This window comes from Tenrec ecaudatus, chromosome 6 (genome assembly GCF_050624435.1).
Source record: "Tenrec ecaudatus isolate mTenEca1 chromosome 6, mTenEca1.hap1, whole genome shotgun sequence".
Classification (NCBI taxonomy): Eukaryota; Metazoa; Chordata; class Mammalia; order Afrosoricida; family Tenrecidae; genus Tenrec; species Tenrec ecaudatus.
The window spans coordinates 64,641,040-64,662,627 of NC_134535.1; the positions used below are offsets into that span (position 1 = coordinate 64,641,040).

The 21,588-nt window shown below is 44.1% G+C and overlaps 1 protein-coding gene across 5 annotated transcripts in view; it reads left to right on the plus strand.

Annotated features, from left to right (window-relative positions):
- The window catches only part of GRIP1 (glutamate receptor interacting protein 1), a 477,907-nt gene that overhangs the window by 441,646 nt on the left and 14,673 nt on the right, over window positions 1-21,588 (plus strand). For 3 of the 5 annotated variants that reach the window (XM_075552787.1, XM_075552788.1, XM_075552789.1), the window contains 4 exons: window positions 9,974-10,130; window positions 12,990-13,101; window positions 13,218-13,262; window positions 17,781-18,014. In XM_075552787.1, coding sequence (XP_075408902.1) covers window positions 9,974-10,130; window positions 12,990-13,101; window positions 13,218-13,262; window positions 17,781-18,014 — 548 coding nt within the window. The remainder of the gene's footprint in view (window positions 1-9,973; window positions 10,131-12,989; window positions 13,102-13,217; window positions 13,263-17,780; window positions 18,015-21,588) is intronic. The other 2 variants (XM_075552790.1, XM_075552791.1) reach the window with 1 other exon arrangement.

The following is a 21,588-nucleotide window of genomic DNA, read 5'->3' on the forward strand; positions in this document are numbered from 1 at the left end:
TACCTGGTCCTCACCCCAGGAATGTTTGTATACAGTAACTTTTGCCCTATGCCCCTTTACATTTCTTTTTATAAGCTTACCTCATGTTCTTGTCCTTTCATGCTTGGCTTACTTCATCTATCATGATTTCCTCCAGTTCTTCCCTTGCAGCAATGTGCTTCATACATTCATCACTGCTTTATAGTGATGTGTAGTAGTACTCCATTGTATATATATACCACAGCTTTTTAATCCACTCGTCAGTTGATGAAAATTTGGGTTGCTTCCAACTTCTTGCTATTGTGAACTGTGTCGCAATGAACATTGAAGCACAGATGTCTGGCCTTGGTTTGTTTCTTGCCTCTTCTGGGTATATGCCTAGAAGGGGGATTGCTGGGTCGTATGGTAGCTCAATTTCCATGTTTTAGATATCACCAGACCGATTTCCATAGTGGTCGTACATACTTAGAAGTCCACCAGCAGTGGATGAGAGTTCCTGTTTCCCCACAGCCCCTCCAACACCTGCTGCTTTCTGATTTTTTGTATTGGGCTACCTTTGAGGGTGTTCAGTGGTACCTCATTGTTGTTTTAATTTGCATTTTTCTTATGGCTAAAAAACGGAAACATTTTCACATATGCTTGTTGGCCATTAGGATTTCTAACACTGTGAAACTTCTGCTCAGGTCCTTTACCCACCTCCTCAGTGGGCAATTAGTTTTTTCTTTTTGGAAGCTAACAGGGTATTGTAGATTTTAGTAATATGGCCTTAGTCTGATGTCATTGCTAAAGATGTTTTCCCAGTCCGTGGACTCTCTTAATACTCTCTTGGAGGATTCTGTCAATGTACAGAGGTGTTTTATCTTCAGTATGTCCCATTTGTCAATTTGTGCCTCCTCTGTGTTTGTGTCCTTCCCTATTTCTGATAGCCTATGTATTCCCTGTGCCAACGTTCCCAAGTTGGTCCCAATTCCCTCATTGATGGCCCTAATAGTTTACCTTCAAAGTCTGTGATCCACCTTGAGTTTATTCTTGTGCACGGAGTGAAAATAGGGTCTTCCAACACCACTTGTTAAAGAGGGCATCTGCTTCCCATTGGATCTTTTGGGGGCCCTTATCAAAGATCAGTTGTCTGCATGCTGATGATTTTATTTCTGGGTTTTCAGTTCTTTTCCATTGGTCCGAGTATCTGTCATTGTACCAATACCATGTGGTTTTGACAACTGTGGTTGTGTAGTATGTGCAAAAGTTGGGTAACGCAAGCCCTCCTACTGTGTCCTTCTTGAGGAGTTCTCTGCTAATTCTGGGCTTCTTCCCTCTCCATATTAAGTTGGTAATCAGTTTTTCCATTTCTTGGAAGAAAGATGAGGGTAATTGTATCGGGATTGCATTAAATTTATATAGTGCCTTTGGCAGAACTGACATCTTCACTAATTGAGTATTCAATCCACGAGCATCGGACATTCTTCCATTTGTTGAGGTCACTCTTGGTTTATTGTAATAGTGTTTTGTAGTTTTCCATATATAGATCTTTTGTTCTTTTAGTCAGGTATATCCCTAGATATTTCCATTTGTATTTGGTTATTGTGAAGGGTACCACCTTTTTGATCTCCTCTTCTGTGGTCTTATCCCATGTGTATAACAAGCTGATGGACTTCTGTTTGTTGATCTTGTATCCTGCCATTCTACAAAACTCCTCTATTGCTTCCAGTACTCCCCTTGTGGAACTTTTGGGATTTTCCATATATAAAATCATATCATCTGCAAATAACAATAGTTTCACCTCTTCCTTCCCCAGAAGCATACCTTTTGATGTCTTTTCTTTGCCTTATGCTGTTAGCTAAAACCTCTACCATGTTATTAAATAAGAGTGGGGACAAGGGGCATCCTTGTCTGGTCCCCTTTTTCAGTGGGATTGTGTTAGTCTTTTCTCCATTGACTACCACTTTGGCTGTTGGCTTTTCATATATAGCTTGTATTGTCCTATGGAATTTTCCTTCCATTCCTATCATCTCAAGTGTCTTAAACAGGAATTGGTGTTGGATGTTGTTGAATGCTTTTTCTGCATCTATCGATATTCTCATGTGGTTCTTATAGTTTTTCATGTCAATTCAGCAAATGATACTGATGGTTTTTCATATGTTGAGCCATTCCTGCATCCCTGGTATGAATCCCACTTGGTCATGGTGAATTATTTGTTTTATATACTTTTGTATCCTATTGGCCAATATTTAGTTAAGGATTTTTGCATCGATATTCATTAGGGATATATATCTGTAGTTCTCGATTCTTGTGGGAGCCTTGCCCAGTTTGGATATCAGAGTTATACTAGCTTCATAAAAGGAGTTTGGAGGTTGCCATCTTTTTCTATCATCTGGAAGAGTTTGTGTAAGATTGGTGTTAGTTCTTCCCTAAATGCTTGGTAGAATTCTCCAGTGAATCCATCTGGTCCATAGGATTTTTTTATTGGTAATCCCTTGATAATCTTGTATATTTCTTCTGTTGCTACGAGTCTGTTGAGATTCTTAATGTCCATCGAGGATAGTCTAGGGAGGGATTGTTTTCCCGGGAATTTGTCCATGTCTTTCAAATGGTTGAATTCATTGGAGTACAATCCTTCGTAGTACTGTGTAATTATCCTGTTTATTTCATTAGTGTCTGTTGTAATGTCCCCTCTTTCATCCCTTATTCTTGCTATTGAAATTTGTTCCCTCCTTTCTTTGTTTAGGTTTTCCAGCCGTATGTCGATTCTGTTTACCCTTTCAAAGAACCAACTTTTAGGAGCATTAATTTTTTCCATAGTTTTCTTATTTCCCCTCTCCTGAATCTCAGGTTTTTATTATTTCTTTTATTTTGCTATTAGGACTGTCCTGCTGACTCTGCTCTAGTTGTTGTAAATTTTGTGCCAGCATATCAATCATGAGTCTCTCTTCCTTTCGCAGGTGTGCATGTATTGCTATGAAACTTCCTCTGATAACTGCCTTTGCTCTTTCCCATAAGTTTTGGTATGTCATGTGCTCATTCTCATTGGTTTCTAGAAATTTCTTAATTTCATCTCTGATCTGTGCCAGTATGCACTCCTTTTGCAGTGGAGAGTTATTCATCCTCCAATTGTTTGCTCTTATTTTCTTCGTCTTCCTTATGGCACAGTGATCAGAGAGAGAGAAATCTGTATGATATCAATATGCTTAAATTTATGTAGATTCACCTTATGCCCCAGCATGTGGTCTGTCTTTGAATATGTGCCATGTGAGCTTGAGAAGAATGTGAAAGTTTTTGGATGAAAAGCTCTGTAAAGATCTATCAGGTCAAATTGTAGTGTTTAGATCTCTGGCCTCCTTGTTGAGTTTCTTTCCCTGTGATCTATCTTTCTCAGTGAGTGGTGTGTTGGAGTCACCCACTATAATTGTTGAGGCTGTGATTTCTTTTTTCATCTTTTGGAGTGTTTGGTTGACGCATTCAGCGGGTCTCTCATTTGGGGAATATGTTTACAGTGCTTAGTGGTTCTTTGTCTACCATTCCCTTGAGCATTATATAGTATCCCTCCTTGTCTCTTTTTTATGGTTTGTACTTTGAGGTCAATTTTATCCGAGATTAGGATTGCAATCCCTGCTTATTTTGAATTGCTGTTTGCTTGGTATGCCTTTCTTCAGTCTTTGATTCACAGCCTATTTTTATCTGTATCCTTGAGATGTGTCTCCTGTAGGCAGCAGATTGATGGGTTGTGTTTTCTAAGCCAGTCTGCTAGTCTCAGTCTTTGAATACCTGAGTTCAAGCCATTGATATTCAGGGTTATTTCTTCCATCTGCGGAATCTGTGATGTCATCTTATACCTTTCGTGTTGGGTGTTTTCCTACTTTCCTTTCTCATTAGTGTATTGTACGTGTGTGTGTGTATCATTCTTGACTTCTTTCCATCCTTAAGCCATTGCTATCTTGGGGTCTGTTTTCTCTTTGCTTCCCTCTGAGTGAGGTTGTTCTATGTGGTGGTCTCTTATATGTGCTTGATGAGCGTTGTTCTTCTGCCAATACTGGGTTGGCAAGGATATTTTGTAGAGCTGGGTTTCTTCTACCATATTCTTTGAGTTTTTCCTTTTTGGGGAAGACTCTTACTTCTGCATCCATTTTGATCAATAATTAGGCTGGGTAGAGTATTCTTGGGTGCGTGAAGTTTTCCTTCAATTTTTGGAATATGTTACTCCACTCTGTCCTCTTCTTCATAGTTTCTGCTGATAGATCGGAGCATATTAATATTTAGGAACTTTTATATGTGATTGCTTGTTTTTCCCTAACTGCTCTCAGGATTTTCTGCTTTTCCTCACAGTTGGATAGTTTAACTATTATGTGCTTTGGTGACTTCTTCTTGGGATTCAGTATAGCTGGTGTTCTTTTAGCCTCCTGAATGGTTGCCTGGTTTTCATTTATTAAACTGGGGGAGTTTTCCTCCAAGAATTCTCGCACTGTTGTTGAAGATGACTTCTTTGTTGGATCTTCCTCCGATAAGCCAATAATTCTAATGGTGTTCTGCTTCATAGCATCAGATATAGCTCTTAGGTTTTCCTCAGCTTCTCTGATGATCTTATTAGTTTTTTGTTAGCATTTGTTAAAGTCTGCTTGGCTGTCTTCCAATTCACTGATGCGATTCTCTGCTTCCTCAAGTCAATTCTCGAGGTCTGTGTTTCTACTACTGGTTTTTGTTATCTCCTCCCCAAGCTCTTGTTTTGCCCTTTGGTGTTTGACCGTTTATCTCCTATATCATTCCATCTTTTTTCTGTATTGTTTACCTCATATCCTGTATGACTCCAAGCAGCATTCTGAAAATTTCTTTCTGTGGCAGTTCAATATCAGCTTCTACTACGCATGTCATTAATTTCCAGACATCTTCTATCATTGCCTTTTATTTCTCTTTTTTTTTTCATTGAGGTCGTTGGGGGTGATGGTTGTTTGCATTGCGTTCTTTTTTAAGGATCCAGGTGCCATTTTCCAGGGAGTCAGAGAGCACTGGCTCTCTCTGGGAGACTTGTAGGAGTGTTTCTTCGAGCTGCCTACAGCTAATTTCTCTATGGAATTAACCTACCACTTTATCCTCCTGTGGCTTCCCTGTCCGGGGAGTTACCCAGAAGGTAGGTTGGCTGCTTTGGTGTTGCGGAGGTTGGGCAGAGGTTCCTGCAGCAGCTTAGGCCCCCAGACACATAGGCAGGGATTCCCAGGTAAGAAGTTGAGCAGAGTATCCCCTGGTGGAGGTCGGCAGATATTTCTCCAGCCTCGGGCTAGCTGCACAGAGTGGAACTCACTTAGTTGGGTGTGCCCTAGGCTAAGGGGAGTGTTCTGGAGGTCAGCAGTGGAGTTTCAGAGAACAGGAAAGACACAAAGAGGAGGGAAAAAAATTTAAAAGTAAGCCCGCTGAGACTGTGTGGGGATAGAGAGAAGAGAAAGAAACAAAAGTAACAATGCAGCTGATTCCTGATCCCTGCCTGTGGAACTGCAAAGGTTTAGTCCCTGCCCCCAAGGTGGCAGCAAGCTCTGGCTGTGTTGAGAAAAAGCCCCTGCACAGCCTTCTTCAACTGTGGGGGGATATAGAGAAGAGAGGGAAATAAAAGTAGCAATGTAGCTGACCCACGATCCCTGCCCATGGAGCTGCAAATTGTCCTGACTCTGGCAGTGACAGTGGTGGGGCTAAGGTCAAGCCCTAACCAGCCTCCATTATGGTAAACCAAAGGCCCCCAGCCCCTCAAAACCCCATGGGTCTGTGCCTATTTATCTTTATGATGCTCCTCCTGCGTTCCAGCAGTGCTGAATTTCCCTCTAAGCAACTGTATTGCCATCTTCCCAGAAGTCTTCGACTATAAAAGCTTTATAGAAACAAACAGTCTCAGTTTTCTCCCAAGGACCAAAGGATGGGTTTGAACCACTGATCTTGAAAATAGCCCAACACTTACACCACAGCACTTACTATGGCTCCTTAATCATTTAATAGTGCATATTATAATGAGACTTCTTTGTGTATGTCTGGGTTGATATGAGATTGCGCATCTTCCCAATCCCGTCCTTAATAAACTCACTGTTGCTGTTAGGTGCCATCAAGTTGATTCCAACCCACCGTGACCTGAGGGACAACAGTACATAACGTGGCCTGGTCCTGCACTATCCTCATAATTGTGCCTTTTCTTGAATCCATTATTGCAGATACGGTCAATCCATCTTGCTGAGGGCCTTAAGTCTTTGTTGCTGCTCCTCAAGTTTATAAAACATGAGGAATAATCTCACTATCACACCAGTAGCTACCTACAAATCACAGTTGGAAGAAGAGTCGGAATGTTAATCCTCTCAGTCAAATCTGTTAGACTTTCTCCCAGAAATCACCCAGAAACTTAACAGGCATATGATTTTAGTGCTCATCCTGGATAAATGCCCCTAGCTTTGTGCAACATCTGGTTCTTAGGACATTTAAAGGCAGTGGAGGAACATAAGATGCCATTCTCCCTTCATTCTCTTTGTGTCACAGAAGGGACATGCCACATACTTGGGGGTTGGTTGGGGATGGAAAAGAAGATGGATAGTCTGTCAGCATGAGCCAGGAAGAAATAGAGTTACCCAGTTGCTCCTGTTCGCGAGACAAGGAGACACTCAGGCGTACGTACTTTATTCAATAGGTTTGAGAGAAAACTAATACCTCATTACATAAGGCTTCTCCCCCAATGGCTAGCCACACGTCCATAGTTCTCTGAGAAAAAAAGAGAATGATATTGAGCTGTAAATAATTTCTCTTCTCCAAAAATGTCCACAAACATTTTAAACAGGGGGCCAGTTCACTGTCCATCAGACCCATTGGAGGGCCGGACTATAGTTTTAAAAAAAAACTATATAAAAGAAAAAAAAACCAAAAAAAAACCTATGAACAAATTCCTACGCACACTGCACATATCATATTTTGAAGTAAAAAACAAAGCAGGGAAAAAACACCTGGCGGACCAGATAAATATCCTCAGCAGGCCGAATGTGGCCCGTGGGCCTTAGTTTGAGGACCCCTGGTCTAATCTGTGGTATCCAAACACTGTTTTGTTGCGTGTTTCCATCATATGGCTCTAAGGCATTATGGGTTCTTGATATCTGATCCTTTTAATCAGATTATTGTCCACTGGCCATTCTACTGTCCCTGCCCTCTAACAAATGGTAGCATGAGACCCTTGGTGGTGAAACAGCTAAGTCACTCAACTGCACCTAATAGGATGGAAGTTCAAGTCCCAATGGGGTGGAAATTAAAGGTGTCCCAAATGTCCAACTTTTCACCTACTCTATTATCCCTGATATCAACCACCACTCTTCCCCTCCATAGATTCCCTTACCTCCCAGGGTTCCACAGTTCGCTGCGATGTCTCACAGAATCACAGACCATTAAGAAAATGGCTCATGTGCCTGGGAAGGCTGGCGAGTCATACATCTGGAGTTCATCTGGAGGACCCCTCTTATTCACACTAGATTGAGGCTTGTTGAACCACAGCTGCAGCCCAAGTCCCAAAACCTGACTGAGGTCAAAGAGAAGCAATCCAGACCGAGGAGGCAATGCAAAAAAAAAAAGCAAAAGTTGCCCACGCTGCTCAGTGCCACTACAGACATGTAAAATGTCCCCTAGTGAAAGAAAGTCTCACTTACTTAACCAGGCAAAGGAGCACACTGGTACCCTGAGTCCTGGGCCAGCCTTTTAGGACAGTAACTAGAGTCTTGTGTGCATCACCACGTTGGCACGGACTTAGAGGCCACTGTAGAGATGGCGGCGTGCCCATATCAGGGCCTTCGATGACAGTGTGTGTTTGCATTCTGGCATCAAAGAGTTAGATGTTGGTCACTTCTGCCAATCTTAGGTGAGCCAGTCTAGTCTCAGCCAGTTCCCTATTCCAGCCTCCTGCTTTTTCAATTACCTAAGTAGGAAGGCGTTGGTAAAGAAACAGCTTAAACCCCAAAGTCAATTCTTCTTTTCACACCAACTATTACTTAGGTGTATAGGTGGGATTTACACTACATGACAAATTGGAGGACTGGGGCTAGAAGGGTCATGTTTAGTAACTGCAGCACACCATCGTACCCCAGAAATATACATAAACTCCAGGATGTGGTACATAAGCCTGAAGTGTATGTTTATCAAAATCTTGAAGCCAGCAAGTTAGCTGATTCAAATTCACAAATACTGTCCACTAACTAATGCAATGGCCAGAGCCGTTATTCATTGCCTCCCCCATCAAACGAATCAGACTCAACTTCCCATCAGAAAAGAAGTCAGTCTTCATTTTGCAATGCAAATCAACATCATAATGCACCAGCTCTGACAGCCGTTGCATTCGCACTTCGGAACTTCAACTGTAGCAGACAGTGGTAGATGAGTAAGAGAGAGGCAAAACGCCTTGACCAGGGTCTGTGCCTGGTTCGAGGAAGGCGCTGGTCCCAAGGCGGCACCGTCCCTCAGGAGGGGGCTTTCTCACTTTCTCTAGTTATCCTTTGTCTTAGAGGCTGAGCGATTTCACGCTCCAAGGCACCGCGCTACCAAAGGTTTGAAATGGATGAGAACATGTCTTTCACTTGTAAAGGGAGAACCTACGAAGAGGTCTAGTCTGACTCATTGCAGCCCTGGAGAAGTGCCCCCTGTGGGTTTTTGAGGCTGCAAATCTTCTCCAGGAGCAGAAAGCCTCATCTTTCTCCTGTCGAGCAGCTGGTGGGTTTGAACTGGTGACTTTGTGGGAAGCAGCTCAACATGTGGTCCACCACACCACTGGGGTTTTTGAAAGACGAGGGAAGAAAGGATAAAAGTTGATCTCAGAAACCTCCTCAGTTAGGTACATTTGGGGAAGAAGTCCATTTGGAATTTGAAGACCTGCAAGCGGAGTCTTTGTAATGATGTCTTGAACCCCCTAGAAAGTTTGCAAGTACCCCCAGTACTTGTACCACTACCCTAAGCTTCTAGTGTCCGCTCCTGTAAAGGCAAATACTAATAATAGCTACTTCCCGAGATAGATACAAAGAATAAAGTGATACAAAATAAGGCACTTCATGTCCCTAAAAGGCGCTCACCATCTGTTCAGTAAGCTGTCAGCTTGTTGTACTGTGACGGCTCACATGTTGCTATAGTGCTGAAGCTGCGCCACTGTCCTTAAAACACCAGCAGTCCTATGTGGTAGACAATTGAGCAGCATGTCCCCGGCCAAATCAGACTAGGGAGAAAGGTCTCGTGACCTCGTTCCAAAAATCAGCCAATGAAAACCCACAGATCACACCAGAACGTGGCTTCATACAGTATCTGAAGGCGCAGACACACCAAGCATCACATCCGTGGAGCAGAGTAGAGGCAGCGAGCAACGCAGGAACCTCTGGTTAATATGGTCGTGGTGATTTTCCATCCCTCTCCTCACTCACTGTGGCCTCTCTCACTGGACTAAGTGATTCTCTGGCCCACCTGTAGCATCGGGGGCATGGCAGCGGCAGCCCTGGCATGCCTAGGCGTCTGCAGCCACATGCCTGCTCTCCTTGGCTACTCCTTAGCCCATGTCCATAAAATAATTCCATTCTCAGGAGGATAGACTGGGCTTAGGTGCTGTCTCGTAGGCTAGAGATGGACCCAGGGCCATCTGGGCTGGAAATTCCAGCTTCTGACTTTCTAGAGTTGGCTCTAGAAAAAGGTGGGTCAGTTCTGGCGAGTACAGCAGATTTCTTGCTCAGACAAAAGAGAGCAGGAGTCATCTGAAACACCATCCAGAGAAGTGGGCCCTACTATATGGGTCTAAAGACCTTATTTAAGGTTTCTGGAAGCATCTGTTGAGACAATATGTGTGATTCTGCTTTGAATGTTAGGTTTTAGTATTCATCTTTGATGAACATGATCTCAAATTCAGTTAAATTCTAACAAAATTCAACAAACTATCATAAGCCCTACAGAAGGACAGGTCAGTAAAGAGCTCTTTCTTTGGGTGTTCTCAAAAGTGGACCATAACCCCTCGTTTGTGTTTTAGGCACAGGCTTCCAGGCTTCAGGGTACAACTTCAACACGTACGAATGGAGGAGTCCGAAGCAGAGAGGCAGTTTGTCCCCGGTCACCAAGCCAAGAAGCCAGACGTTCCCAGATGTGGGGCTGAGTAATGAAGAGTGGGACCGGTCCACAGCCAGTGGGTAAGGTGCTCGCCCCAGCCACCATGTCAAAGCCAACGCTGTGCTCACTTAGGCCAGACCTGAACATCTCCACTTCCAGGGGCACAGATTGTTGCCATGGGCCTCTTGAAGTGGCCACCATGACCCGTCTCCCATCCCTGCAGGCAGGACTCTAGGATGCGCAACTGTCCGCAGCCTGGGCGCCCCCACATAAGGGCAAGTGCTAGGTTCCCCTAATAAAACTGAAGTAGGGCTTGGCGAATAGACTTCATCTACAGTGTCCCTGCACTTTGTGATGACCAGCTCCCCTTTCCTGTCTTTTAAATGGTAACTTCCCATTTAAAGTTACATTACAAATAACTAAAAACATTTGGAAGGCCCTATATTTTTAACCCAGAAGTATGATTTGTTACCTACCGAAGTGTTTTAAGGAAATTCAGAGACAGTCATTACACTGAATTGCTTTCTTACGATGTTTATAATCAATGGAGGAAACACATTTTTGTCTTAGGTAAAATTTCCATTTCCATTCATCTTTCCCTATAGATGCAGCAGTGAACATATTCTCACCAGGGCCGTATGGCTATAGCTCGCACAGCCATACCCAAGTGTATTTTTGAAATTTACTTAGTGAGGCCATGATCCAGCTTTGCTTGTTGTTGTTTTTTCCCACCTGCCTCTGCATTTCCTAAAGCAACTTAGAGGGGCCGTGGTGCTGCAATAGTGGCATAGTGGTTACAAGTTGAGCTACGACCCGCTGGGCCAGCAGTTCAAAACCACCAGCAGCTCCACCCGGGCAAGATGAGGCTGTCTACTCCCATAAAGAGTTTCAGTCATGGAAACTCATGGGGGAAGTTCTGGCCCGCCCTACAGGGTCTGTTATGAGTCAGCGTCAGCTTGATGGCAGTGCCTTTGGTCTGACTGAGTTGGGTGATGCAGTGCTAACTGCTTGGTTGTCCGTGGTTCAAACCTACACAGCAGCTCCTCAGCTCCTTGGGAGAAAAGACCTGACAGTCTGCTCCCCTAACAACTAAAAACCAACAAACACCATAAACCACACTCACTGCTGTGAAGTCAGCTCCTGCTCCCAGCAAGCCACCCTGGAAGAACTGCTCGTGGGGTGTCCGAGGCTGAACTTTTACTGATGCAGCCTGCCACATCGCTCCCCCACAGAGCTGCTAGGGAGTTGAAACCACTGACCTTTCGGTGAGTAGCCAAGTGCTTTAGCCACTGTGCTACTAGAGCCTTTCCCCGCCTAAATCCTACCAACGAGCCAATCCTACGTGGCAGTGCTGCTCTGTCACCTTGGGTCGCAGGAGTCAAAAATCTACCCCTTGGCACCCAACAACTGCAAGAACAACGCATCCTTAATCGTGTTGTCCTCGGAGGCCTTCGACTCGGTTCTGACCCATAGCAGCCTTATGCCTAAGCCCAGTCCTGCATCCTTCACCTTCCTCTCCAGTGTTCTGAGGTTGGAGCTGTGTTGCAGCCACTGTGTCCACCCATCTCAGGGAGGGCCTGCCTCTTGTGTGTATGACCCCTCTACTTTATTAAGCAATGTCCTTCTCCAGGGGCTGGTCGCTCCTGACAACATGGCCCAGTGTACTGGGCCTGGCCTTCCTTGGAGGCCACAGTCTGGAAAGCCAGACCCAAGCCGAATATCGCTTTGTTTGGTGTGGGAGTGTGGTTTGAGTTGGGGGTGCCAGCCCCCTACCACGGATAATGGGTTCAGTAAGCACAATTATAAGGTTGAGACAAATAAATATTAAAGTCATCGAGAGCATGAGAGACAAAGGAGATATTGCAATAATGGAGTCACACATTTCATGATAGCATGCTCACCTCAGCCCCGCTTGATGGGCCACATGGAGAGAGGGAAGGGAAGGAGGGCAAAGGGGGACGGGAGAGGCGAGGGGAGCCGAGAGAGTGAGGGAGATCTCTATAGCTAACCCAGACCTATAAATCTTTTGGGGGGGGGTGCAAGCCCACTAATTACAGGTGAGGACATACATCACAGGAAGGGGTTGCACTATAGGTGATACAGCAATGAGAGAGGTGGTCTAGGGACATACACCCAATAGGAAGAGGAGGGATTGGGGGCATACATGTGACAAGATGGGCGGATCCCAGAGTCAGGATGGTAGCTGGATCTCCACAGGAACCATTATCAGTAGGGTGTGAACCCCACCTACAGGAACCAAATCATGACTGCAGGCCTGTCCATTGTCCTTAAGAGCAGAGAGTGGGGCCCACTGCAGTCTGGCAACAGATCGCCCTCAGGGAGGATGTCTGCAAGCATCTGACCTCCCCCTACATGGGAGGTCAAAGAGAGGGATTCTGTCTGGCCAAACTATACGGTGAACATGATCAAGTCAGCTAACTGGTTGGTTCTCCATTTATTACAGCTCAAAGTGAAAGACAGGCTAGGAAAATCACCCCCCAAAACTCTATGGTTCACAACATTTCAATCCTGTGGGACACAATGTCGCCAGAAACCAGGGCCTGGCTTCCTGACAGCTAACAGCCAAGTGACAGGTGTGCCTACTGACCTCGGGTTGCACCTAATCCTGATAGCACCGATTCTGAGAAAGATCCTGTAGTCCACAGAGTTATAAGGTTCTAAGTACCTCAGAGCACGTCTAGAATTAGAATGCTCAACCATCCACAGGTTGGTCAGCTCTTTAACCAGTGTCTTTAAACAGTCGGCTTAATCTACCAAGAAATCTTTCCAATGATGACATAATTTAACAATGGGAATGCTTAGGGGAAAATACGGTTAGATTTGTATTAAAGCTTGTTAAAAAAATAGAGAGAGGGATTCAAGGAAAAGAAGAAAGTCTGTCTGGAAATTTCCTAACCCGGGCTGTGCTTCTGGACCAGTTTTGCAGGCGCCCCTGACAGCGCGGAGGCGGAGCAAGAGGAGAACTTCTGGTCGCAGGCGCTGGAGGATTTAGAGACCTGCGGACAGTCCGGAATTCTGAGAGAACTTGAGGTAACCTCGGTCCTGCTGCTGAGTTTCTGGTTTCTACATTCATGGTTTTCTTTTTGTTCCTCTTGAGTTTGCATTTCTCACAGCAGTCATTTAAAAGCTGTAACCCCTTTCCACAGGAGAAAGCTGACAGGCGTCTGTCTTTGAGAAACATGACTCTCTTGGTACCTACCCTTTCTGTTTCTACTTTTGCTTGTGAAGCTGCCTCCGCTCCCTCCCCGCTTCCCTTGCCCTCTGGAAAGTGACTTGATTTTCGATAATGCCGTGGAAAATATTTATTTCCCCGTTCTCCCCACCCCCAAGCTTTACTGACTTGTGGCTTCTGCCATTGCGCTCTGCTAACCCTGACTGTCCCTGACTGTTTCCCAGCAAAGCGCTCAGGAGCGAGCTAAGTCCCCAGCAGTGGCGCATCTCATTCTCTGAGTTGCTTAAGAAAGGTGTCTTTGGCATGTTTTCATTTGTACCTGGTATAGACATGAATTTGATCTTTATGAGGAACATAAGAGGAAATTTCATTCTTCTTGTTTCGCCCTTCCAGTTGATGCCAAAGTAGCTGGTGGACAAGGCTGGTCTGTTTCATAAGCAGCCAGGATAACACCTGGTACTTCCCTGGTCTTTGCAAACCCAGATTCCACAGGCTCACTGAGTGTGAATTCAAGGAGGACTGAGATGGTGTGTAATAGCTGGCCTCCCGCGAGTTCCTTAATCAAAGCCATGAATTTGCTGACAGAATTCACACTTTGGTCTAGGGAAGTCCTGAGCTGTTTCCTTTTATGTTCTTTTAAATTTTCTGAGCTGAAAAAAAGAAAAAGAAAAAATCCACTGCCAAAAATCTCATTTTTATTTTGATGTCTTATGGAGTCCCAAGTCACCATAAGGAATGTGAATGGCCTAACGGGGTGAAACTCGTGCAGTTCTAAAATGATTACTCATCTTCGTATTATTTTGCTTCTCGGTTGCATGTGTGAACATTTTCCGTGGTTCTAACGTCTGTGAATCTGCAAAGAGAATATACAGAAAAACAGGACTTTGGGTCTGTAAACATCCCCGTCCAACCTGGCATGAATTTCAGCTTCAGGGCACAGTTAAAGGGACTGGAGATGGGTAACCCTATCAAACTTAACTAGATCAAGATATTAGCGATTGATTCCTTCTTACACATGTTTCAAAATGAGTAGGATGTTTGTGTATCAGATGGCTATTTAAGCTTTTACCACTTCCTGTACGTGGATGGAAGAAGAGCCCTGGTGGCAGGATGCACTGCACAGTGAGCTGCTAAGCTCAGGGTCAGCAGTTCCAATCTACCGGCCACCATGCAGGAGAAAGGGGAGGCTTTCTGCTCCTATTAAGATTTGCAGTCTTGGAAATCCAAAGAAGAAGCAGCTCTTCACAGGGTGCCTCTGCATTGGCACTGACTCCATGGTAGTAAGGTATGTAGTATGGTCAAGAAATGGGGCCCACCCTGTTACATGAGAACAATTAATGCAGATATCTGCGCATGCATACCCCTGCTTCCGATGGCATCTTTTGACTCGTATGCTTTTTCATTTTGTATTCTGATACTTCTCTTCTGAAGATAATTCTTCTAGTACCTTCTTTTACGGAGCAGAAAAAGATGATGTAGAATGGACCAAGATGAGGTTGTGTTTTCACCCTGAAACGGAATCATCTCATGAGCCGGATGCAGCCCTTGAAATTATAAATGCAGAAAGGAAATTGGTTGAATTTATAAAGCAAAGAAAAATTAAAATACTCAGCTAAGACAAATACTATCAAATACATAAATAATTTAGTCTTATAATTTTATGATGAAGAATGTTCAGTAGTTCGTTAAAATTCACAGATTCCCAAACATATTTGGTCTACCGCCCCCTTTTAAGGAAAAAATTATTCAGTGGCTGCCTGACAGTTTAAAACTATTATACTGTAGCCCCTAATCCGGGATATAGTATACGTATCTGGCAAAATCGCTCCAAAGCTCCCCTTGGGGCATCATTACACGCACTGGGGGACGTTGGTTTCCGTGAACTCCCACCCTTTGGTTAGGGATGTTATTATGTAAAGTAAATTTTAAAATATTGGAGCTAAGTTTCTGTATATAAAATGTATATCCAGTATTTAAAATTAAATCACATTATCACAGCAATAAATGTAGAAGATTAGCTAAGACTTAAAATGATTAGAATTAATATGAAATTTAGTTACTTTATTGCTAGCAATAATTTTGATTCAACTTTAACTTTGAAAATGCATCATTTTCGCCAGGGAGGAAAAGTCTTACTGTAGAATTGGGCAAGTTGCTTAGCCCAAAAGTTTGTGGAAAAATGGAATTAAAAGGTGACGATGTTTTTCTGCAAACTAAACCCCCTCGTGTTTATTCATCTCTAAAATAGTAGGAGTGTAATGATCTAGTACTTATATGGCATTTAATTCAGTAAACTCAAAAACTCACTACCATTGAGCTGATGCCTACCATAACAACCCTATGACAAAGTATATGATAATAATTTTATCACAGTACATGATAATAAATGCTTAATGAAGATTGATTCTATTATTGTTACAATCATGATTAATGAGCACTGAGCTGACTATTGATATTTGATATAATGTAGACTTGTATTTCTACCAGAGAACATTTAAGCTAAATTGCCCTCAAGAACAGATAGTGATGAATTATGCAGAATAAAAGCAAAGGCCATGCATACTATGCCAAAGTAAATCCTAGATCATTGAAACTATTTTTAACTTTTTATCTTAGCTGTTATACATCTACCTGTATTTTAATTTTTGTATTTCTTTACAAATAGCACGAATTCACTTGAAGTTCACATTTATCAAAGCTCCCAGCCATGCTCTGAAAGCGTGAGCTAACGGTCCCATCATCACCCACTTCTGATCAGTTTGTAACTTTTTCTGTAGTTGCTAAGGCTTGTGTAGCTGGACTGCTGTCTGAATGATGTAGCAATTAAGGGTTTTACTTTTAATGTGTCACCTGCTGGTCCCATGAACAGATGAATTTAAAATATAGATACTAATGAAGCAAATACAATTCACCTAAGTAGGTAAAAACAATAGATGTTGGTCGCCAACGCAGGGAAGCAATCATTGGGTGGTGGCAGCTGTAGTACATCACATTCAATGAAGAAAGGATATATGTGAGTTAGTACCATTTTTTTAAATGCCCCCCAAACACCAACAAAGCTAGTAATTGAAAAGTTTCCATAATTTTATAAGGGGAGCTTATCAGAAATAAACCACAATACAGATAACCCCTACATGTACTTAAATGTTACATTGAATGGTTTTCTTGATCTATTAAAAAGGCGATTTATATGGCTCAAACTAAACCCTAGAAACAATATACATAGTCCGGTACTCAAAAGCAAGAGTTCGGGTTTCAATCGCAGAGTCTGGGGCAAGTGGCCCAATTTATTCTCCATGCCTCCCTTTTCCTAACCCAAAGGAAAGGCATTTGTAGCGCCTACCACATAGGGTTAGTGTGAGTATGTAGGTGAGTCTACGCATGCACCTCCCTACTCAGTGTACTCAGCGTGGTAATCCTCAAGGAGCCCTAAGATTTGGGGGGTTGGGCTTTTTTTTTTTTCTAATAATGGGTTTTATTTTCAAAATTATCAGGAAAAGAATTCATCTAGTCAGGGTAATGATATTTATTTGGCAGTTCAGCTTGGTTTGGTTTTCCCAACAGATTGCTATCCCTGTGTGCCAATCCTTGGCCCTCATTCAGAGTCCCTTAGTAGTATGTGCCTAGCTGAACACCCAGGGAATCGTGGAGTGACAAGATCTCAGGGAGATGACAAATGAAAGCGCTAGTCACTCCTTAGTGTGGCCTCCATAGTCTGAAAACGTTTTCTTGGTTAGTGACCTTAGGTCAGTCACTCTCTTTGCACTTGAGTTTCCTCACCTGTAAATCAGAAGGAGTAACAGGACCTAACTCACCTCACTCAACGTGTTGCTGTGAGGCTTAAATTCCAATTAGGAATCAAATCCAGCTTTTATTATTAGTTGCATCAGTGTTAATCAGTAGACAAGTAACTCATGGAGCCAGTCACAAGCCGATTAGGCTTCAACACATTTGTGGCGAAATTCCATTTTCTTTCTGTTCTGTTTTCCCACGTGTTTTTCAACACACTCTCGCATAAGGTACTCAACTTTGGGGAGAACCATTCTCCTCTGTACCCATAACCCTTTCCAGGCAGTTGTGCACAGAAGTTGGAACTAGAGGAAACATGGAAAGAGACCCCCCAGGCCCCCAGCGAAAAGTGCTTCGTTCATTTCTGTGAGCTGCATCAGTGATGGCCCACAAATCCCATTGGGGAAGCCCACTCCATGCAAAGCGGATGCTTAAACTGTGGTCTGCAGTAAGCAAACACCAGAGCCTTTCAATTTGCCTCCACACTGCCAGGGGTGGTATTTGATTAAATAAACTCGGTGGCTTACGCACTTAAATGAGATTTGAAATGTGCCTTATAAATGTCACCGGTGAAGCATTTTCCCAACCTTTCGTAGTTCAATTAGTACGTGCATTCTCCAGCCTTTGGCTATGCCCTGAAGAGACTGTAGTTTGACGGGGCCCAGGGAGAGATGTGCTGAATGTTGAGCAGCCGGACCTCGCCTTCGCCATGTGGCTTAATTGTCTCTGAACGTTGTCAATGCCACAGGCAACAATCATGTCGGGGAGCACCATGAGCTTGAATCACGAGGCCCCCGCACCTCGCAGCCAGCTGGGGCGGCAGGCCAGCTTCCAGGAGCGGAGCGCCTCTCGGCCGCACTACAGCCAGACGACCCGCAGCAACACGCTGCCCTCCGACGCGGGCAGGAAGTCTGTCACCCTGAGAAAAATGAAGCAGGAAATAAAGGACATCATGTCCCCAACTCCTGTGGAGCTGCACAAGGTCAGTACGCTTGCTTCTCCTTCCGTGGGGTCGACTGTTGCGGCCATGCAGCACAGGGAGGACGTTTCCACGTTTCTCCGTGGGCTCAGCCAAGGAAGGAGGCCAGAGATTAAGGACAGATCTGCAAACACCAGGGCCTTGGGGATGTGATTCTGGAAAGCCAGTGTCAGCCTGCTCCCAAGCAATGTGTTCGGCAATAAAATACTTAACTATAGCTAAAAAAGAGGAACCCTAACACATATATTGAGTTCTAGCTAATATATAATCATATAATGTCTTATGTAGTATGAGATATTGATCATCTATTATTGTGTATAGTCCAACTCAAACACATCGCTGCTACTGAGTCAATGCCAACTCCTCACGGCCCTGTCGGACAGGGTCGAACTGCTCCTGAGAGATTCCGAGATGGTAGCTATGAGAATAAAATGCCCTAATCGCTTCTCGGCCTTTTGGCTAAAATCAAGTGTGGAGAACAGAAAGCCCTGTCTGTCTCCCATTATATATATGTTATAATTTTATGGCACATAACTACATGTTAAAAAGATGGACCCAATCAAAAATTCTGAGACTCCACCATCCCCTGGAACTTTAATGAATTGGTCCATTATTCTGTGAAACCTTTTTGGAAAGGCGGGGAGGATTTTTCTGAACGTCAGAATAGACTCATAAACTTACTAACAGGTAGAGTTCAGTTCACTGTGGAAAGGTGTGGGTTTTAGTTAAAGGCTTCTCAGTCGGTTAAAGGGCAGGTGATTCAAGGGACATGAGGATCTCTTTGAGACATCACTGAGGTGCCTGGGGCCAGGATAGAGTCGGCTGTGCCTGTGTTCTTTCCTTGTCTATCATACTTCAGTCCATGGGAGAAAACTCACACTGCCCACCGAGTGGGTAGAATAGTAGAGGACTAGCAGCAGGTAGACAAGGCTCATCAGTTACAGCTTTGGTGAGCCCTGGGCCAAGGAGAGCAATGTTGGGGAAATATTTTCGGCTTTCTTTTCCATGCTAATACTGTATCTTCTGGTAATACACAAGAATAAATAGCTAGTAACAATCCCACACCTCTTTTGTTGAGAACCAAGACCTTCCCTGAAGTTAATAATCTGTTGACCAGAAATCAGTTGTTTTACCCTAAAAGGTAAATATATGTCAGACTGAGAACAGTTAATAGGCAAGCTACTCCCCTTTCCTATTTTAATTTCCCTAACCACCTTATGTAATCTGCCTATTTATTGTTTCAGCTGACAACAGATAGGTTGAAAGAAAGCATAGCATGCAAGGTTCAGTTCTGAGAACTCTGTTCCCATCCTGAGTTTTTTCCTTCATTCACCACGCACTCAATGCAGTCTTTCGCTCAGTAATGGACTACAGGGTACTCATCCAAAGAACATAATGTATATCCAGGGGCGGGGGGCTCGCAGTCTAGTGGGGAGACAGCCGAGAAGCTGGGGGAGAAGCACAATGACAGACAGAAGTAAGCCCCGGCTGCTTCGGGCATGTAGAAAAAAGCCAAAACCCAAACTCGTTGCCATCAAAGCAATGCTGCCTCAAAGTCACCATTCAGGGCAGGACAGAACTGCCCCTGTGAGTTTCCAAGACTGTAGATTTATGAGACTAGCAAGGACCGACTTTCTCCCTCGGAGCAGGTGGTGGCTTTGCTGTTGACCCTGCAGACCACAGCCCAACATGTAACCACTTGCCACCCAGGCTGGTGGGGATGTGGAGAGTGGCACGTGACTCAGGAGGGCAGGGGCAGGACAGGCTTCCTAGAAATAAGCGCTGACCATTGGAGAAGAAGGTGGAAGATGTGGGTAGGCTAATCGCAAAGGGAAGTATGTGCAAAAAGGCATCAGAGATCGGGGTGCACTCGGGGATGCACATATGTCAACAGGACTGGATGTGAGAATTTAAGTGGACGCTCTGGGAACACAGAGGCTAGAGAGAGCAGACAGAAACGAGCAGGCAGGGTTCACCCTCTGTGAGCCCCCAAGGGAAAGGATGTCAGGATGTACCGATGCCTACAGCCGAAACACGGACCCTGTTGCCTGTAGTCCTTTCCAACACCACGTGCTACGGCGGAGAAGGGTTCCATAGGGTGTTAATGGCTGTCACCTCTACGCGTGGTCCTCAGGAGCACAAACAGATGGTACTACTAAAGGCTGCAGGCACAAGTATAAGCAGTGGCACTGTGGAAGAAAGTCCTGGCAATCGGCTTCAGTCGGTATTGCAAACAAACAAAAAAACCATTGCCAAATCATTGTAGGAGAGCGGTTCGCCAGGCTTTCCGTCTACAGTGCCGCAGGAGGGCTTCCAACAGGCAGCCGTTAGGATAGTCGTGGAGTCAGAGACCGCTACATTGAGCTTGTAGCAAAATTCAATAAAACAGGAACAAATCAATAATGCCCTGACAGGATGCGGAGAGATCAGATTGCTTCTATGTTACTGGTGGGACTACAGAGTTGTGCAACTGTGGGAATCATTATGGCCCTCCCTTAAACCAATCCCAGCACCTTATGATCCAGCCATCTCCCTCCTGGATGTACACCCTAATCAAAGGAATAAAGGCAACGGATACAGGCATGTGTGTTTCCTGCAGCAACTTCCACAATAGCAAAAACAAGGAGACAACCAAACACTTTGATTCTCAAGGAATGGATAAACCAACTCATGTATGTATACAATGGAATATTATGCATCAATTAAAAAAATAACGTGGTAGTACATGAACAATTATGCTGGACATGATTGAAAATAAATTAACAATAAAACTCTCAAACATCACAAGCCATGGATAAACCTGGAGAACACTATATGTAGCAGTGGAATTTTCAAAAATTTTCAGTTTACAAACATTTAGATCTATAATTATTTAATAACACTGCTATTATAGAGAAACACTAAGAAAAAGGAACGTGGTTTTTGCCAACAGAGAAGACTTTGATGACTGCACAGAGGGGCTGGGGGTGGGAACAGGGAGCGGAGAGGGAGGATATTGAGGAGGGAAGGAGGATGGAGGCGAGGGGGAGGGAGAGAAAACCGAACGTGTGGAGGGTCTCATAGATCTTGTTGATTTCATCTTTTGAGGCAGGCCGTGTAACTATATAGAATATATATATATATATATATATCTCCTCCAGACTCCCTATCCCTTGGACCTAATATTGGCCTGTGTGGTTAAAAAAAAAAGGAGAAAAAGTAAACTGAAATGAACGTGGAGTCTTTATTCCCCCCTGGAATATTTATTCATTAAAATAAGTAACCATGCGGGCAGTGCTGTCAGTTTAATGGTCTGACCACACAAAGCCTCCGATTTAAGGGAGTTTGGAAGTCTTTGGACTTGGAGTCGTTAGTGACAAACAAGTTCATTTACAACATTTTTATTTTCAAATTAGATTAGCAGTTGTGTGGAAGCCATCTGTTCTCTGTACAGAGAGCTTCAAAAGCCCGACTGGCGGGGAGTGGATTCCGACTCTAACAAGCCTGGAGGACAGAGCCCTGCCCCCAGAGGTCTCCAAGCTGTAAATCTTGATGCCGCGGGCTGCCACTTTCTCCCACAGAGCACCGACCTTTCACT